The sequence below is a fragment of the Marmota flaviventris genome, chromosome 3, assembly GCF_047511675.1.
Source record: "Marmota flaviventris isolate mMarFla1 chromosome 3, mMarFla1.hap1, whole genome shotgun sequence".
Classification (NCBI taxonomy): domain Eukaryota; kingdom Metazoa; phylum Chordata; class Mammalia; order Rodentia; family Sciuridae; genus Marmota; species Marmota flaviventris.
In genome coordinates this window covers 162,710,070-162,724,562 of record NC_092500.1, presented here as the reverse complement: position 1 = coordinate 162,724,562, position 14,493 = coordinate 162,710,070, and the positions used below count along the sequence as shown (strand labels likewise).

At 44.0% G+C, this 14,493-nt stretch overlaps 1 protein-coding gene across 1 annotated transcript in view; it reads left to right on the top strand.

Moving 5' to 3' along the window:
- The first annotated feature begins 392 nt into the window (after positions 1 to 392).
- Positions 393 to 14,493, top strand: part of Psd3 (pleckstrin and Sec7 domain containing 3) — a 468,534-nt gene continuing 454,433 nt past the window's right edge. Inside the window, exon 1 of the mRNA XM_071610547.1 lies at positions 393 to 718. Within this exon, the coding sequence (XP_071466648.1) occupies positions 395 to 718 (324 nt within the window). The 5' untranslated portion in view covers positions 393 to 394. The remainder of the gene's footprint in view (positions 719 to 14,493) is intronic.

The window sequence follows — 14,493 nt, the reverse complement described above, 5'->3', positions numbered from 1 at the left end:
AACTTCCTTCCTCTTCATCCAGCTGCAGGCCCCCCCTGCCCGTGCTCTCCCCGCCCAGTCTCCAGCCACTGCAGCCTCAACAGCAGCCCCAGGGGGCCTGGAGGAGGGACACATTTTCCCAAGTCCCAGGACAAACTTCTTGGCAGGCCGGGACCTCAGGCGCACACAGGGCTTAGCTGCTTCTCCTTCAAGCCTGCTGCATGGGGACGGCCTTGGGACAGTGGAACCAGCTGCTTTCAGTTGCTGTTCACTGAAGGAGAAGGAGGAGGGAAAGTCAAAACCCCAGGACCTGGACCTCAGATCCCCACGCTGTAGGCACTGCCTGGCCCCTGCCTCTAGGAACCGCGCATGCCCACAGCCCCTGTCATGCAGGCTTGCTAGCCCGGCTCCTATCATGAACGATGGAAGCAGCAGTCCCCCCATGGGCTGGAAGCACTGGCCTGTCTCTTCTGCACCCCAGGACCTGTGGGGCATGGACACCCCGGCCCGGAACACCTCAGGATGCTCGACTCCACAGGCCACCTGGGCCCACACTGTCGACAGGGGTGAAAGGGCTGGGCTGAGGAGAGGTGCTGCCACCTATCAGGGGCTCCCACAGAGCTGTGGAGAGGAGGCTGGCACCACGGTGCTGGCAACAAGGGCACAGCTCCACAGATACTGCCCGGCTCTTCAGATCAGCACAAGCTCCCCGGCCCCACCTGCGGCTCCACCTCTCAAGGTAAGAATCTGTGTGAGCCTAAATCCCCAGACTCTAGCTGCTCCTTCAGCAGAGGAGATGGAGACGGGGACAGCCGTGCCCTCTGTGGCTCCCAGTCCTGACCCTGAGTCTCCCTCTGCTGTGGAGGACCTGCATATGGACAGCAGAGGTGCCCCCCAGCCTCAGCCCTCCCCGGCCTGGTCTGGGCTCTTTCCTGGGGGCTCTGCCACCTTCCCAGCCCCTGGCAACCTTCCATTTGGAAAGAGACAATGAATTACTGTTTCCCAAGATCTCTGCCAAAGAAGTGGGGATAAAAGTTGGATAAGGAAATGCCTACGTTATAGGGGAAGACCAGGGGAAGGGCAAGGAGGGACACAGACATGTTGGAGGACCTCTGAGGTACCCGCCATCATGCTGGGTGCTTTCTCATAGCTCATTAGTCCTCATCACCACAAGGGCAGTTTCAGACAAGGGAACTGAGATGTGGTCAGGCACAAATCCTTTCCCTCCTTCCAAAAAGATAAGGGCAAAAGCAAACCCTGCTTCCGTGGTAGACGGTGTGGACAGTGAGGGAGGCTTCAGTGAGCCGTGGGGGTTTCCAGAACTAGAACACAGCCTGGAACACTGCACATTCTGGGCCCACATCTTCCTCCCATCCTCAGCCCCCACCAAGCGGACATGCCTCACTGGGCACGAGCCTCCAGTTCCCATCAGGAAAGGCAAAGGCTACTCCGTATGGTCTCCAGGTCTACTCCAGTTCCCCCGGGCTCTACCTCCCATCACAGTCCTGCAGCTTTTTGTTAGCATACTAGTCTCTGCATCTCGGACCCGCCCCCATCATGATGGTGCCAAAGCCCACCCTCTCCACCGAGTTCAGGTGTACAACTCTCAAAATGGGGGTTCCAAGTTTCCAATTATGCCTCCATCTTTTCTTACCCAGCTGCAAGAACATGCTGCTATACTTTGTGCGTGAGTGTGTGTGTTGGGGTTGATGGAATGAGTCAGGAAGGGGACTCTTGGTGGTGTACATGGAAGACTGGCATGGAGGGGGCTCTCAGGGAAGTCAGGGAGTTGGGGAGGGGGATGCCACTTCATCCAGACCCGGTGGCTCTCTGACCTGCTCATGCACACATCACTCCTTACCCATTTGTCTTTTTAATGGGGGGGTCCCGACAGCCACAGTTAAGCATCAGGGAGAAAGAGTCCAAATTCTCTCCAGAGGGGAACTCTTGGAAGAAGTGATACTATCACACTTCCTTGAGAAATAGCTTGCATTCCATCCTCGTTCTTGTATCTCTCATTTCCTACAGGGATTTAGGAGGAATGACACACTCCTGCGTCAGAGTCCAGTCTCTGGATGTGGGGGGGTCATACAGTAGCTGTCTGTGTACTTTTAATACTGTTTGATGGCTTGAAAACTTTATGTCCCCCCCCACCACCACCCTTCCCTCCCGCTTTGGGGCAAAGGGCGAAGCCTCACAGCTGTTGCCATTCCCTAGGGAGGGATGCTTAGGGAATTGGTGCAGGAATGTAGAAATTGGCCTTGGCGGCCTCATTTAACCCCCTGTGTAAATGGGCCCCCAGATATGGATTCCACCTACACTAAGGATTGCAGAATTCCCATTTACAAAGCTAGGAACTCCAAATCTAAGTCCTAGCCACTGGAGCTCTCTTGAGTCTCAGTTTCTCCATCTTGGAAGCACTGATGATGTACCAGCTCCTAGGTTGCCATGGAGATTTGTGTACTAAAGTGTTGGGGCAGTGAAAGGGACCAGTCGTAGTTCTGCCTTGCAGAAGAGAAGAGAGGAAGCAAGACCTATGGGACTCCAGCCATGGAATCAGTGTGAGTATAGTGACTCCAGGGCCTGGTGAAGGAGTAGGGCTCCTTGACCTTGCTGAACAGACATGACTCCCTTTGCCATGGGGATAGGAACTGTGAGATGAGCTGCCTCTGTTTCACAAGTCCTTTAAATGCCTTACAACTATTATGAACCTAGTGACCCAGTCCCACATTAAGTGTTAGGAAAAGTAGAAAAATCAACAAAGATAGTTTTTCCATCTGTCCAACCCTGGGCAGATTAAGGTGCCCCCCCGACCGGATGTAAAAAATTAGTTCATGAGAATTGCACAATAGTTCATGTTTTGGAATCTAGAGCATCAAAATGCTGGTTAAAATATTTTATTGTTGGGCTAAGGCTATAGCTCAGTGGAAAAGTGCTTGCCATGCATGCATGAGGCACTGAGTTTGAGCTCAGCACCACATAAAAATAAATAAAGATACTGTGTGTTCATCTACAACTAAAAAAATACCTAAAAAATATTTTTAAAAAATATTTTATTGTCAACTATGAATGCTGAGACCCTTGATTCCTCACTGTGGAAACTTTCAAGAAAAATGTGATCAGCTATATTTAAAAAAGTGAAAGGTTGGCTGGGTGCAGTGGTTCACACCTACCTGTAATCCTAGCTACTAAGAAGGCTGACACAGGAGGATCACAAGTTCAAGGCCAAGCTGGGCAACTTAGCAAGACCCTTCTCAAAATAATAATAATAATAAGGACTGGGGATATAGCTCAGTGTAGAGTGCCCCTGGGTTCAATCCTCAGTACCAAAAAAGAAAAGTGAAATGTTGGTTACATGTAAGTAAATTTTATTCTATGTGCATACCATAGGATGGAGGTCATTGTGTCAACCTTCTCAACAGAAAAATCTGCATGTGAAGAGTAAATTTTTTTCTTTGCAGAACTCCAAATGATCAAGCTTAAATCTCTCAGTGTTAAAAACCCATAGGCTCCAGTGTGAAAATTTCTGACTTATATCCTTCCAAGTATCATAAGGACTGAGTACAGTGCATTAAATCACTTGGTTTTTAATTTATATGATGACCAGCCCCTGGCCTCTCTGCTGTCTCTCACTGCCTTTGCATGTGACGAAATCTCCTTAGAAGGTAACCGGCATCCCGGGAGCTGGAGGTCCACACTGCACTCCTCAATTCCCTGGTGAACAGGGTGGGAGAAGCACACACAGGAACAGCAGGTCTAGGGACTGGTTTGGAACAGACACCACCGGCTTTCCAGAAGCAGTGGAGTCTGGGTTTGAAGGATGTGGAGTTCCAGCTCAGGGGGATGCCATCTGAGGCCGTCACATTCCCACATCGGTCTGTCAATGTGAAATCAGAAGATGATCCTTGGTCTGGGACCAGAGCCTGCCCCAAGGATCTCCTGGACCCCATGTCCTGCTGCCCCTCTGTGGGAGCCCATGGAACTGTCAACATTTGACTAGAGTTTGGGACTAAAGATATGAAAATAAGGATAAAAGACACAACTCAAAATAAACAATAAAACCTCTATAATCACTCTGGGAAATTTCCACATATAAAAAAAACTAGGTCTTCATATCTTACATAGTTCATATCTTAAAATAGCAGTGACTTTTGCTCTATAACTGGGTTTAGAAAGTTAGTAATGAATGTATTCTTTAGAATTTTCCTCAAAATGCCATGTTTACAAACTCACAGGATTTTCACCCATAACTGTAAATTCCCCAGAATTTTACCTCTTAATTTTTTTCTTCCTTCTTCCCTTCCCCTTTCATAACCGATCGACTTTTTCAGTTTTCCTTGCCAGTTTCTGGGAGTGTTCATGGTTTAGAAATCAGGGAACTAAGCAGGACAGGCCAGGAATTCTTGGAGGTATGTGAGAGAGAGACAAGGATCTTCATTAATCTAATAAATGGAAATGCAGGGTAAGTCTGTTTCCCTAGAAGCAGACCCTGTCCAGCAGACTGGAGAAAATGTTTTAACTCTCTATGGCCTGGATTGTTACTCCTTAAAATGAAAACAGTACCTGAAATAAGTTTTTGGTAGGAAGTTTTTATTTAGGGTAAAAGTCGTGGGGACTGGGATCCAAGAGATAAACAAAGGAACTCTGGTTCTATCAACTAATGAGCTGTGTGGTCTCTGCCGACTCCTTGAACAAAGCTAGCTGATCTCCCATGTTCTCTGAGGTCTTCTGAGTTCTGACATCTGGCGGTAACTATGAATGTATGAATCCAGAAAAGGAATGGAATTGTTTAATGCAATAAAAGGATTAAAGCAATTTCATTTCATCTAACTCTGCTTGTCTCTTAAGATTTATTATTTAGTCAGAGGACTTCACTGCAGGACAGTTCCACACAAGGTGGGCATTCTTTTCTTAGCGAGCACCTGGATTTCAATAGGGAGCTAGGAATTCTGGGGTATGACAGACTCCATGCCCCCTTCCAGCAGTAACACCAACGCCCATGCAGAATTTTAGGACTAGTATTGCAAACTGCCTGCTCTCCAATTGATAGTTCCTTTTCAGACCATATTCTAGTTTGAATGATAATAATAATAATAATAATAATAATTCTCTTCTGTGAGTTGAATGCTGACCTTTGGTCTACTGAAGCCCCAGGAAATGGTCATTTTCCTCCTCTGGGGTAAATACTTCTTTACCCAGGCCTGTTTCACTTTTCTAACCTGCCATAAGTTTAGAAACTGTTCCACTCATAAAATGATAAGCTAGATAATTCTGTATTTAAATCCTTCTTGGTGAGTAATTCAGAATTTTCCAAAAGAAATTGGAAAAGAGAGAAAGCACACGCAAATGCTTATGTGTGATTTTAACAGTGATCTAGATAAGTGTGCAGGGAAGCATCCCTTTGAAACGATCCTGGTATTTAGAAAGACAGTATTGATTGGGTTGCAAGGCTTATCTTTACTCCATTTTACGCTGTGTTGGTTTTGACACAGATGTCTTGATTTATTACTTGAATAAACACAGCCTGAGATAGCAGAATGAGTTTCAATTCTCCCTTCTGGTGATTTGCCTTAGTGTTTCCATGACAACGTTGTGTGCTCCTCTCTCTGTACCCCTTCTTTCCACAGTCACACACAGAAGTCCTGTGGCAATATCAATGTAATGGTGCTGCCCCGAAGGAATCACCAATTTCTCAGCACTTCAATCTACCTATCGGGAGAAGAGAGTAGAGAGTGCATGGAAAACCTTACAGGTGAATGTCTTTGTGGCATAGTTCCCACTCTGGGAACTGAGATGGGGGACTCTGACCCTCCTCCTGACTCAAGGTAGCTGAGGGAGCACAGATCCCTTAATCTGGGCCTTAATTCCATATCTGTCACATGGAAAGTTTAGACTGTCTTGGTTCTTCCCTTCCTAGTCCATTGATTCCAAGTCAGTTCTTGCCAAACCTTTGTTGCCTGTATTTATTAAAAAGACAACCAAATCTACAGCCTTTGGTGGCAAATCTCCAAAAGTCTATTGTATTGAGAAGTCTCTGTGTTGAGAAACTCCCTTATAGGTAAAATTAGATGTCTCTCCAGCATCCAAAGGAGAAACAGAAACTAAAATACATTTTTAAAACATAGTATGCCAATATAGGCCCAATTTTCTAATCTCAGGTATTAAATTAGGTTTGCTCTGAGAGTTTGGGGCACAAAGGCTCAAGGTGAATTTTTAACAGGATTCATTATAAGGATAACACTTATGTAGGGTCTTGCAGAACCCAAAACAGATGCAGATAACTAGAACCAGGGACTCCAATGGGTCCATCTCTCCTTACTGTGCCCTCTGCACTTCTCTTCAATATTCTCTTTCTACACAACTGCTTCCTCCACTTCCTACTCCTAGATTTACTTCCCTTCTCTCTAGTACAGTCCAGAGAAGACTAGAATTCCATAGGCCTCATGCCCGATGCTTTGGAAGAAGCTCCTTGGTCCAGTGTGGGCTGGGACACACAGTGAGGACAGGTGGGTGCAGTTCACACAGCACTATCAGGTGTGCTGAGGGCCTGAAGGTGGTTCTGCTATGTAGGTCTGGTAAAGAGACAATTCTAAAAATTGATGGGGAGTGGAGAGGAGAGGAATGAGTATGGGCAGCCAGCCCAATAAAATGTCCCAAAACTCTTTTCAGAGAGTTGTTAACTAAAAATTATAAACCAATTACTTTTATGTAACGTCCCATCTGAGCCCTCCTAGATTTTAGGGAATCTAGAATGTATGGCCTTTGGGAAGATGTTTATGAGTATCTGATTCTTAAACAACCACTGAGCTACATTCCCAGCCCCTTAAAAAGTTTTTTTTTTTTTTTTTAAACAGTGTTTTGCTAAATTGCCAATGCAGGCCTCAAACTTGCACTCCTCCTGTCTCAGTCTCCCTGATGGCTGGGATTACAGACATGTGCCAACTTTTCTCTTTCAAAGACTGCTTGTCTTGTAGATTTTTAGTGACGACAGCGTGTGACTAGGTTTACACATGTGTAGGTCCTTGAGTGCAGACGAGTTGTATAGCCAACAGATCACCATCACGGGCTCTACCTGTTGTCTCTTCCCCTCAACATCAGATCACGGGGACCCCTGACCCAGCATCCCCAAAGTCAGAACAAATAAGTGCAACAGTGAAGAGGGGCCACGTTCCTCCATGGGGGTCACCCTGCCTCCTTGAACTGAACCCTAGCTCCGACAGCAGGCTGTTCCTGGATGACTTCGGAGTACCTCCTCAGGAAGTTCAGCCTCCTTCATTTTGAAGTCATCGCAGCTGTGACTCTTTCTTGGCTGCCCTCAGTGTTGTGCATATTTCCTCTGATTATATTTAGTCGATTTAATTTTTTGGAATTTAACTTTCAATTTTCAGGATGTATGATTTTTATATTAACCTTTCAATTACCAGGTCCAGTAGATTATGAGGTTAAAAAGCTCCAGGGTGTTATCCAGGCATTCAGGATCTTTTATCACTTGAAAAATCCCATTTTCTCTGCAAGGAGCTCAGTGACTGCTCATTGAGGAACAATTGATGTGTCAGCCCATTTATCTCCTGTCATAAGCAGAGAAGACTCAGGAGAGTTTTGTAAAATACACATACTCAATCTTCTTCCATAAAGGGTTTCCGATGCCCTACAACAATAGCACAAATAATAAATAAAAATGATAGAGAAAGATGATAATAAAAGATCAAGTCTAGGAAAATATGTAAGAGTGAAGACCAAGAAAAGACCAGACTAAGACCAGAGAAAGAACCCAAAAGCACAGGACATAAAGCCCTATGGAGCTGATTATATGAAAATCAAACTTGGCTTTGAACTTCTGAGCTATCCAAGCTAAAAGAGGCACATGGTTAATACATAGTTCTGTGAAAAGAGGAGAAAGAAACAGGAAGGAAAGAAGGAAGGAGGGAGAGAGTTCTTTTAATATAGTCAACAGAAAATTCTTAGAATACTGAATTTCACTTTAAAGTAACAGTTTTTAAAAAATAACATTTTGGATAAAATCTTGTCTTACCCACATTTACTATTTACTCCTTTTCTGTTTCATTAGACATTATATATATGGCACAATTTGATTAAAATACAATCACTATAAGAGCACGTATTGCTTGCTGGCATGTTTAGATCTGCAAGATTATTTTTTTCTATATTCAATGCCTCTCCCTCCCCCACAAATACTCTGCTCTCTGAGCTGTTTTCGTTTTTTCTAGTACTTTTTCAGTTTCCTCCATGTTTGCCCATCCCTTTATGCTCTTATTAGTAGTGTGCTTATTCTAGTATGTTTCTCTCAGTCTACCACAGGCCAGGAAACTACCCAACAGATTTGTCTAAAATATAAAGAAAGTTTGTTCATTCTGTAAAGAAGTAGAAGTCTCCATGTGAGAAGCTGAGTGTTATGCCCCGGAGAGAATGGCAGAAATTTTAATATGAATTACTTCCTTATGATTTAGTTCAGAAATGATGCTTTGCTCTCTAGGCCTATAGACACATCCTGAATTTGTAAACTTGTGGAACAGATATTATAGCTTGAATGTTCCTTAAATACCCATGGGTTAAACCCTTGGTCCCTGGTTTAGTGCTGTTGGTAGGTAATGAAGCCTTTAAGAGGTAAGGCCTAATGGGAGGTCTTTAGGTCACTGGGTGTGTGTCCTCGAAGGGACAGTGAGGCCCCAGTCCCTCCTCCCTTTCATTTGATTCCCAGCCACGGGGATAGTGGTTTTGCTCTGACACATTCTTCTGCCATGATGTACTGCCTCCCCACCAGAGGCCCCAAAGCCATGCATCCACTCCATCACGAACTGGCACCTCCAAAACTGTAAACCAAATAAACCTTTTCTCTTTCTAAGTTGATTCTCTCCAGTGTTTGTTATAGCAATAGAAAGCTGACTTGGAAAACACATACTTCCTGAATTCATTCATTTAATATTTATTGCTCATCCGCTACAAGATAGACAGTGTTTATTTAGGTACTGGGGTCATAGCAATGAGTAGGACAAACCAGGTCTTCACTTCTATTTTCTAGTAGGAGCGGAGAATGAAAAATAAATAAGATGTGACCACAATGCCTTCAGATTGTGAGGAGTGCTTGCTTGGCAGAACAAAAGACAGAAGGCAGGGACAGGGGAAGTGGCACTAGAAAGGATAGTTTCATTTGTGTGATGAGGGGAGGCCTCCTGGAGAAGGCGGGATTTGAATTGAAACTTGAATAACGGGAAGGAGCCGTCCCTGTGAGGATCAGTCCCCACACTTTACCCTAGCACAGCCTTGCACCCTGTGGCCCTCCAAACCAGTGACTCTCAAGCAAGGGGTGGTCGGCACTGCTGGAGCATCAATCCAAAGAGGAATAAAACTCCAGACTACCTTTGTGGTCATAAATTTAGTGGTGTTTCTACAAAAATGTCTTCCTCTGTGGTTTAGGGAGTTCTTGAGTGGGCCCGTAGCCAAAGAATTACAGTCATATTTCTCTTTGGCTGAGCCTGTTGACCTAGTTTGATAAATCTACATTGTGAATAATCTTTGGAAATAATGCCCCCCCCCCAACAGCTGGAACTGTTCTCCTAGAGAATCTGTTTTGCTCCATGCTTTAAACAATTTGCAAAATAAAGAAATATTTGCGACTTAAATAAATCATTTCTACTTCTCATGCCATTTTAGAAATCTAATAGAAAAATTTTGTACCTTTCTCCTCCTTAATTTTTTTTTTTTTTTTTTTTTTTGAGCAGTGCTGGGGATTGAACCCCAGGCCTTATGCATGCGAGGCAAGCACTCTACCAACTAAGCTATATCCCCAGCCCCTCCTTAATCGTTTTTAGTAAGTGAATTTTTCCTCGTAGTTCTCTGCAAACTGTTCTTCCCGCATCTTCTCATACTGTTTTGTAAGCCACTGATGGCTGTCACCCCTGTTCCTTCATTGTGTTGTCTTCTGGTTGGTAGCCTCAGAAGCACCCTGGGGGGAAGCAAAACATGAATCCAAATAGAAGCTGTGTATTAAAAGAGGAGGCAGAAGCTAGCACTCTGTAATCCCAGAGACCCTGGAGGCTGAGGCAAGAGGATCGCAAGTTGGAGGGCAGCCTGAGCATTTTAGCAAGACCCTGTCTCAAAATAAAATTTAAAAGGGCAACTCAGGAGACTGAGGCAGGAGGATCACGAGTTCAAAGCCAGCCTCAACAGATTAGCAAGGCACTTAGCAATTCAGCAAGACCCTGTCTCTAAATAAAATATAAAAAAGGGCTGGGGATGTTGCTCAGTGGTTAAGCACCCCAGGTTCAATCCCCATCCTTCCCCCTAAAAAAGAGCACCTCTGGGTTCAATCCCCAGTACCAAGAAACAACAACAAAAAAGCAAATTCAGGAACTATACTGTGACTGCCTACAAGTTATTTTATGCATTATTAAATTAATAATGTTATATGTTTTAAAAAACATATAACAGAGATAGAAGACTCTTTTCCTGTTTCCTAGAAACTTGAGTTTTAGGACAGATAAACATAGCAAAGAGGTATTTTAAAAACACACACACAACAACAACAACAAAAACAAAAACATATACACAATGCAACACAAAGCTTTGTAGTTGGTGTGAGACTCAGTGAAGGCTTACAGTGGGATGATGAAAGGACAGGAATGTCATGCAAGTTGCCATCTGTCCTTCATAACTTGAAGGGGGAAATTACCATCTTTATTCCATTCAGTCGGGGGTAGATTCTCAGCAGAGATGGACTTCAGGACCATCTGAGTGAAAGAAGGAAAAGCTGAGTGAATTGAAAAACTGTAAGGAGCCTTTGAGATGTGAAGCATCTCTTGAGTTCATGCATGAATTTCATAATTCATTGTGAAGGACTATAACAACGTTGTGATCATATATAGAGCAAATTTGTTGTCCAGCCTGAAAATTAAATTTCTGGCTTGTAAATGTATATCTTTTACCCAAAGTTATGAAAAGATTAAAAATAGTAAACTAGATGTATGGAAAATAATTATATGTTATGAAAAGAAGTATTTATGTCAGCATAAAACATATGCATCACTTAATACAGCATTGGAGGATTGGAAATCAGGACCAAAAAATGTGACACAGATTTGCATGTTGACACCTGGAAATGTGGTAGAATCCCACAGAATCTGAAGCATCCCACTGAATCAAAGCTTTCTCCCCATCCTGGAAGATTTCCTCTCCCAGGTGGCAGGCAGTGATGGCAATAGAATAAGGCTAGTCTGCGAGACGTTGCTAAGAGACGGCAGAAACACAGGAATGGGTCCTATAAATTGGGTCCAAGTCAGTGAGTCTGATGCTGTTTCTTGGCGAGGGCTTGCAGGATGCAGGGGTGGGAGTCAGGTTGAGTCTGGATGTTTTTTTGAATGACACTCCCAGCAAGGGCTGCAATCTGGCTATAAAACACATGAACGATTTTGATTGGGACAGCAAATCAAGGCAGGTGATCCAAATGGGAGCAGACATTGTGACTCCTGAACAGAAGTGAGGGTTAGAAATTTGTGGCACCCCTAACAATATGTCAGTTCAAAACTGTATCAATCACAGGTTGGCTTTTCTGCCTCTTTCTGTCTCAAGCTAGCTGATTATTAAGACCACTTCAGCCTTTACTACAGATGGAATAGTATATGCCTTATGGTAAAAATAAAGAATAATGCCAGGCGCAGTGGTGCACGCCTTTAATCCCAGCAGCTTAGGAGGCTGAGACAGGAGAATCACGAGTTCAAAGCCAGCCTCAGCAATTGTGAGGCACTAAGCAACTCAGTGAGACCCTGTCTCTAAATAAATTACAAAATAGGGCTGGGGATGTGGCTCAGTGGTTGAGTGCCCCTGAGTTCAATCCCTGGTACCCCAAAAACATAAAAAATAAAAAATAATAAGTTCTAATTCTGTTGAAAGCAGGAGGAAAAAAAAAGAAGCCATTCATGAACCATATCATAGGGGGTATTTTTTCAAACCCATCTATATACTCAGAGAAAGAGCCATTTCATTATTTTTAATAAAATCACATTACAAGCTAATCTAATCCTACAAGCTAATCTAAATCCTCACCCAAATGGAATAGCAAGAAATTGAGTCTCAGATATTCTCAGGGTTCCCTGTCCTCTAACGTTGGGCCAAGGGGTCTGGAAATTTCTATGGAGCAACAGCATCCAGGAGTTCTTGCTTCCACTCGTTCCTGCAGCATGTGGTCAGCCCAGCAGTGTGGACGAGCACAGACTCTGTGTGCAAGTCCTGCTCTGCCCCTTCAAGCCGCGAGCCATGGGTAAATCACTTCATTCTCCTGAACCTCAGTATTCTCATCTGTAAAGTAGAGGTTGTAGGAGCACCTACCTGACAGAATATGAGAATCAAGGGAGTTACACTACGTAAGGTTCTTGGAACCAGCCTGGCACCGGCTCGGCAGACTTTGGGGAGCCTCTCCCTCTGACTGGCAGTCCTCCACCCACCCTGATTATTGCTCACCTGCCTCCCATCTGGACTTTCAGGTTCAGCTCTGGCTGGGTTTGAGCCGCTGGGGACCCAGGGCCTGGGTTCTCTCTCTTCTCTGTATGTCTGCATAGAAATTGATTTTTCTTAAACTGCAACCCTCCACAACCCCATTTTGAAATATAAAGACAAAGTTTGTTATTTTCTTCATTTAATCCTAAATTATATGTTATATATGCCTAACACCTTAATTTTCTGGGAATTCAACATTCACTACAACTCAGAACTGAAGGAGTAAGAAGAAGAATCTTAGCTTAGAAGTATTCAGAAAAACAAAAGAACTCTACAGTTGGAGGGATGAAGTCATGAGGATTAGGATCAAGGTTAAGAAGTGGGAAGCAGGAGCTGTAGAGCCCATAAAGTCATCACCACTGTGTGGGAGTTATTTCTAAGCTCACTCTCCCCTTAATTTCTGCCATTCTCCTCCTCAGAACTTCCCTTCCCCAGATGCTACCCCTGAGCAGCCCCTGACTCACCCAGATTCTCTCTCTACCCTTTTCCAGGCTTGAGCAAATTCCTCTCTCCCACAGGCTTCCACCTCTCCCTTTCCATCCAGAATATTTCCTTTATTCTCTTCAGGGTCTACCACACTAGGGAAGTGCCTTGATGGGAACTTCTGCTCTGGACCAAAACCTCCCCAAGGGCTCAGGCAGATCAGGGCTTGGCTTCAAGGCAGAGGAACTGAAAAACTCAGGAGAAACTCCACAAGTCCATGATAATCAATTATCCTGCCCCTCATAAATGATTGGAAGGAGTTTTTAACATAGAAATAAAATATGAAGCCAGGTCTGTCTAGTCTAAGTAAAGGAAAAAGTTAAAGGAAATCTGGATGTTAGGAAAACATACTAATAACGTCATTTTGATATCTTAGATTCAACTTTGCTTAGTTGGTGGCAGGTCTTACAGAGGGCTTACAGTCTCTACCATTGAGCTACATTCCCAGCCCTCTGAGCCTTGGTTGCTGTGAGCATCCTTTCCATATGATTTAAGTCAAGTGCTTAGCACAATTCCTGCACACAGAATTCTGCACTAAATTATAGGTATTATCAATGATGACAGCCCTTATGTCCAACAGAGTTTTGAGAATTTATGTACAAATTTATCTTTTTTACTACAAGGTGGGATCCACATCTGCACAGATGTGCACACAATAGGTGCATAATTTGCTGTATTTTGCATGAGCACAGATTCTGCCCAAGCACTTTTGTTGAGTCTGCTTGACTAGCTACTTGACTGGGCTCCTCTTCCAATCCTCTGTTCCTTTTCCTTTCTGCCGGACTTTCCCTGCCCCCATTGGAAGAATGATGCCTTGTTCTTAAGTTATTTCAAGTGAGCTAAGCCCTTGTGGAAACCTCTTTACTCGGCTTTTATAGGCCAGAGATCTCACAACATGTATGAGATTTATCGTTCATATTAAATTGAAAAGCTCCCCTGTGTAATTCTTTTGAAACTACAGATGAAAATGAGTGGCATTCACTAGAACCACTGTAAAAATTTAATGACATTTGCATTCAAGCTGCTGAAAGTAAATAATTAGGACACTGGGTGGCTGTTCTTCCACTCAGTTTAGACAGTTTAAGACAATGTGTCCTACGTTAGCTTGACACTAATTGAGAGTGTGTGAACAGTCCCTGGTACAGCTGTGACCTGGGTGTGATGGAGGCATAGACATTTCTATAGAATCTTGAAGCATAATAGGGATTTGGGGGGAGGAGAGTCCAGGAAGAGTGACAAGGAGTGGCAGGGGCTTGCTGGATCACTTGCCTTCCCAACCACCCCTCAAGAGGAAGCGGAAGTGTCCAGCAGAGAACAACAGACTGTACACCGCCACACCAAGGCACTTCATTGGTTCACCCTGTCCACTCTTTGTTCCACCTCTACCTGCTAGAACAAGTCAAGATTAAAGTAAAAACTACACACCACCTGAGATTGACATTGATTTAAAAAAAAAAAAATTTTTTAAAGCATCCCCTGTTTCAGTTCCACTGTTACACTAAATGTCTCAGTGGGCTGCCA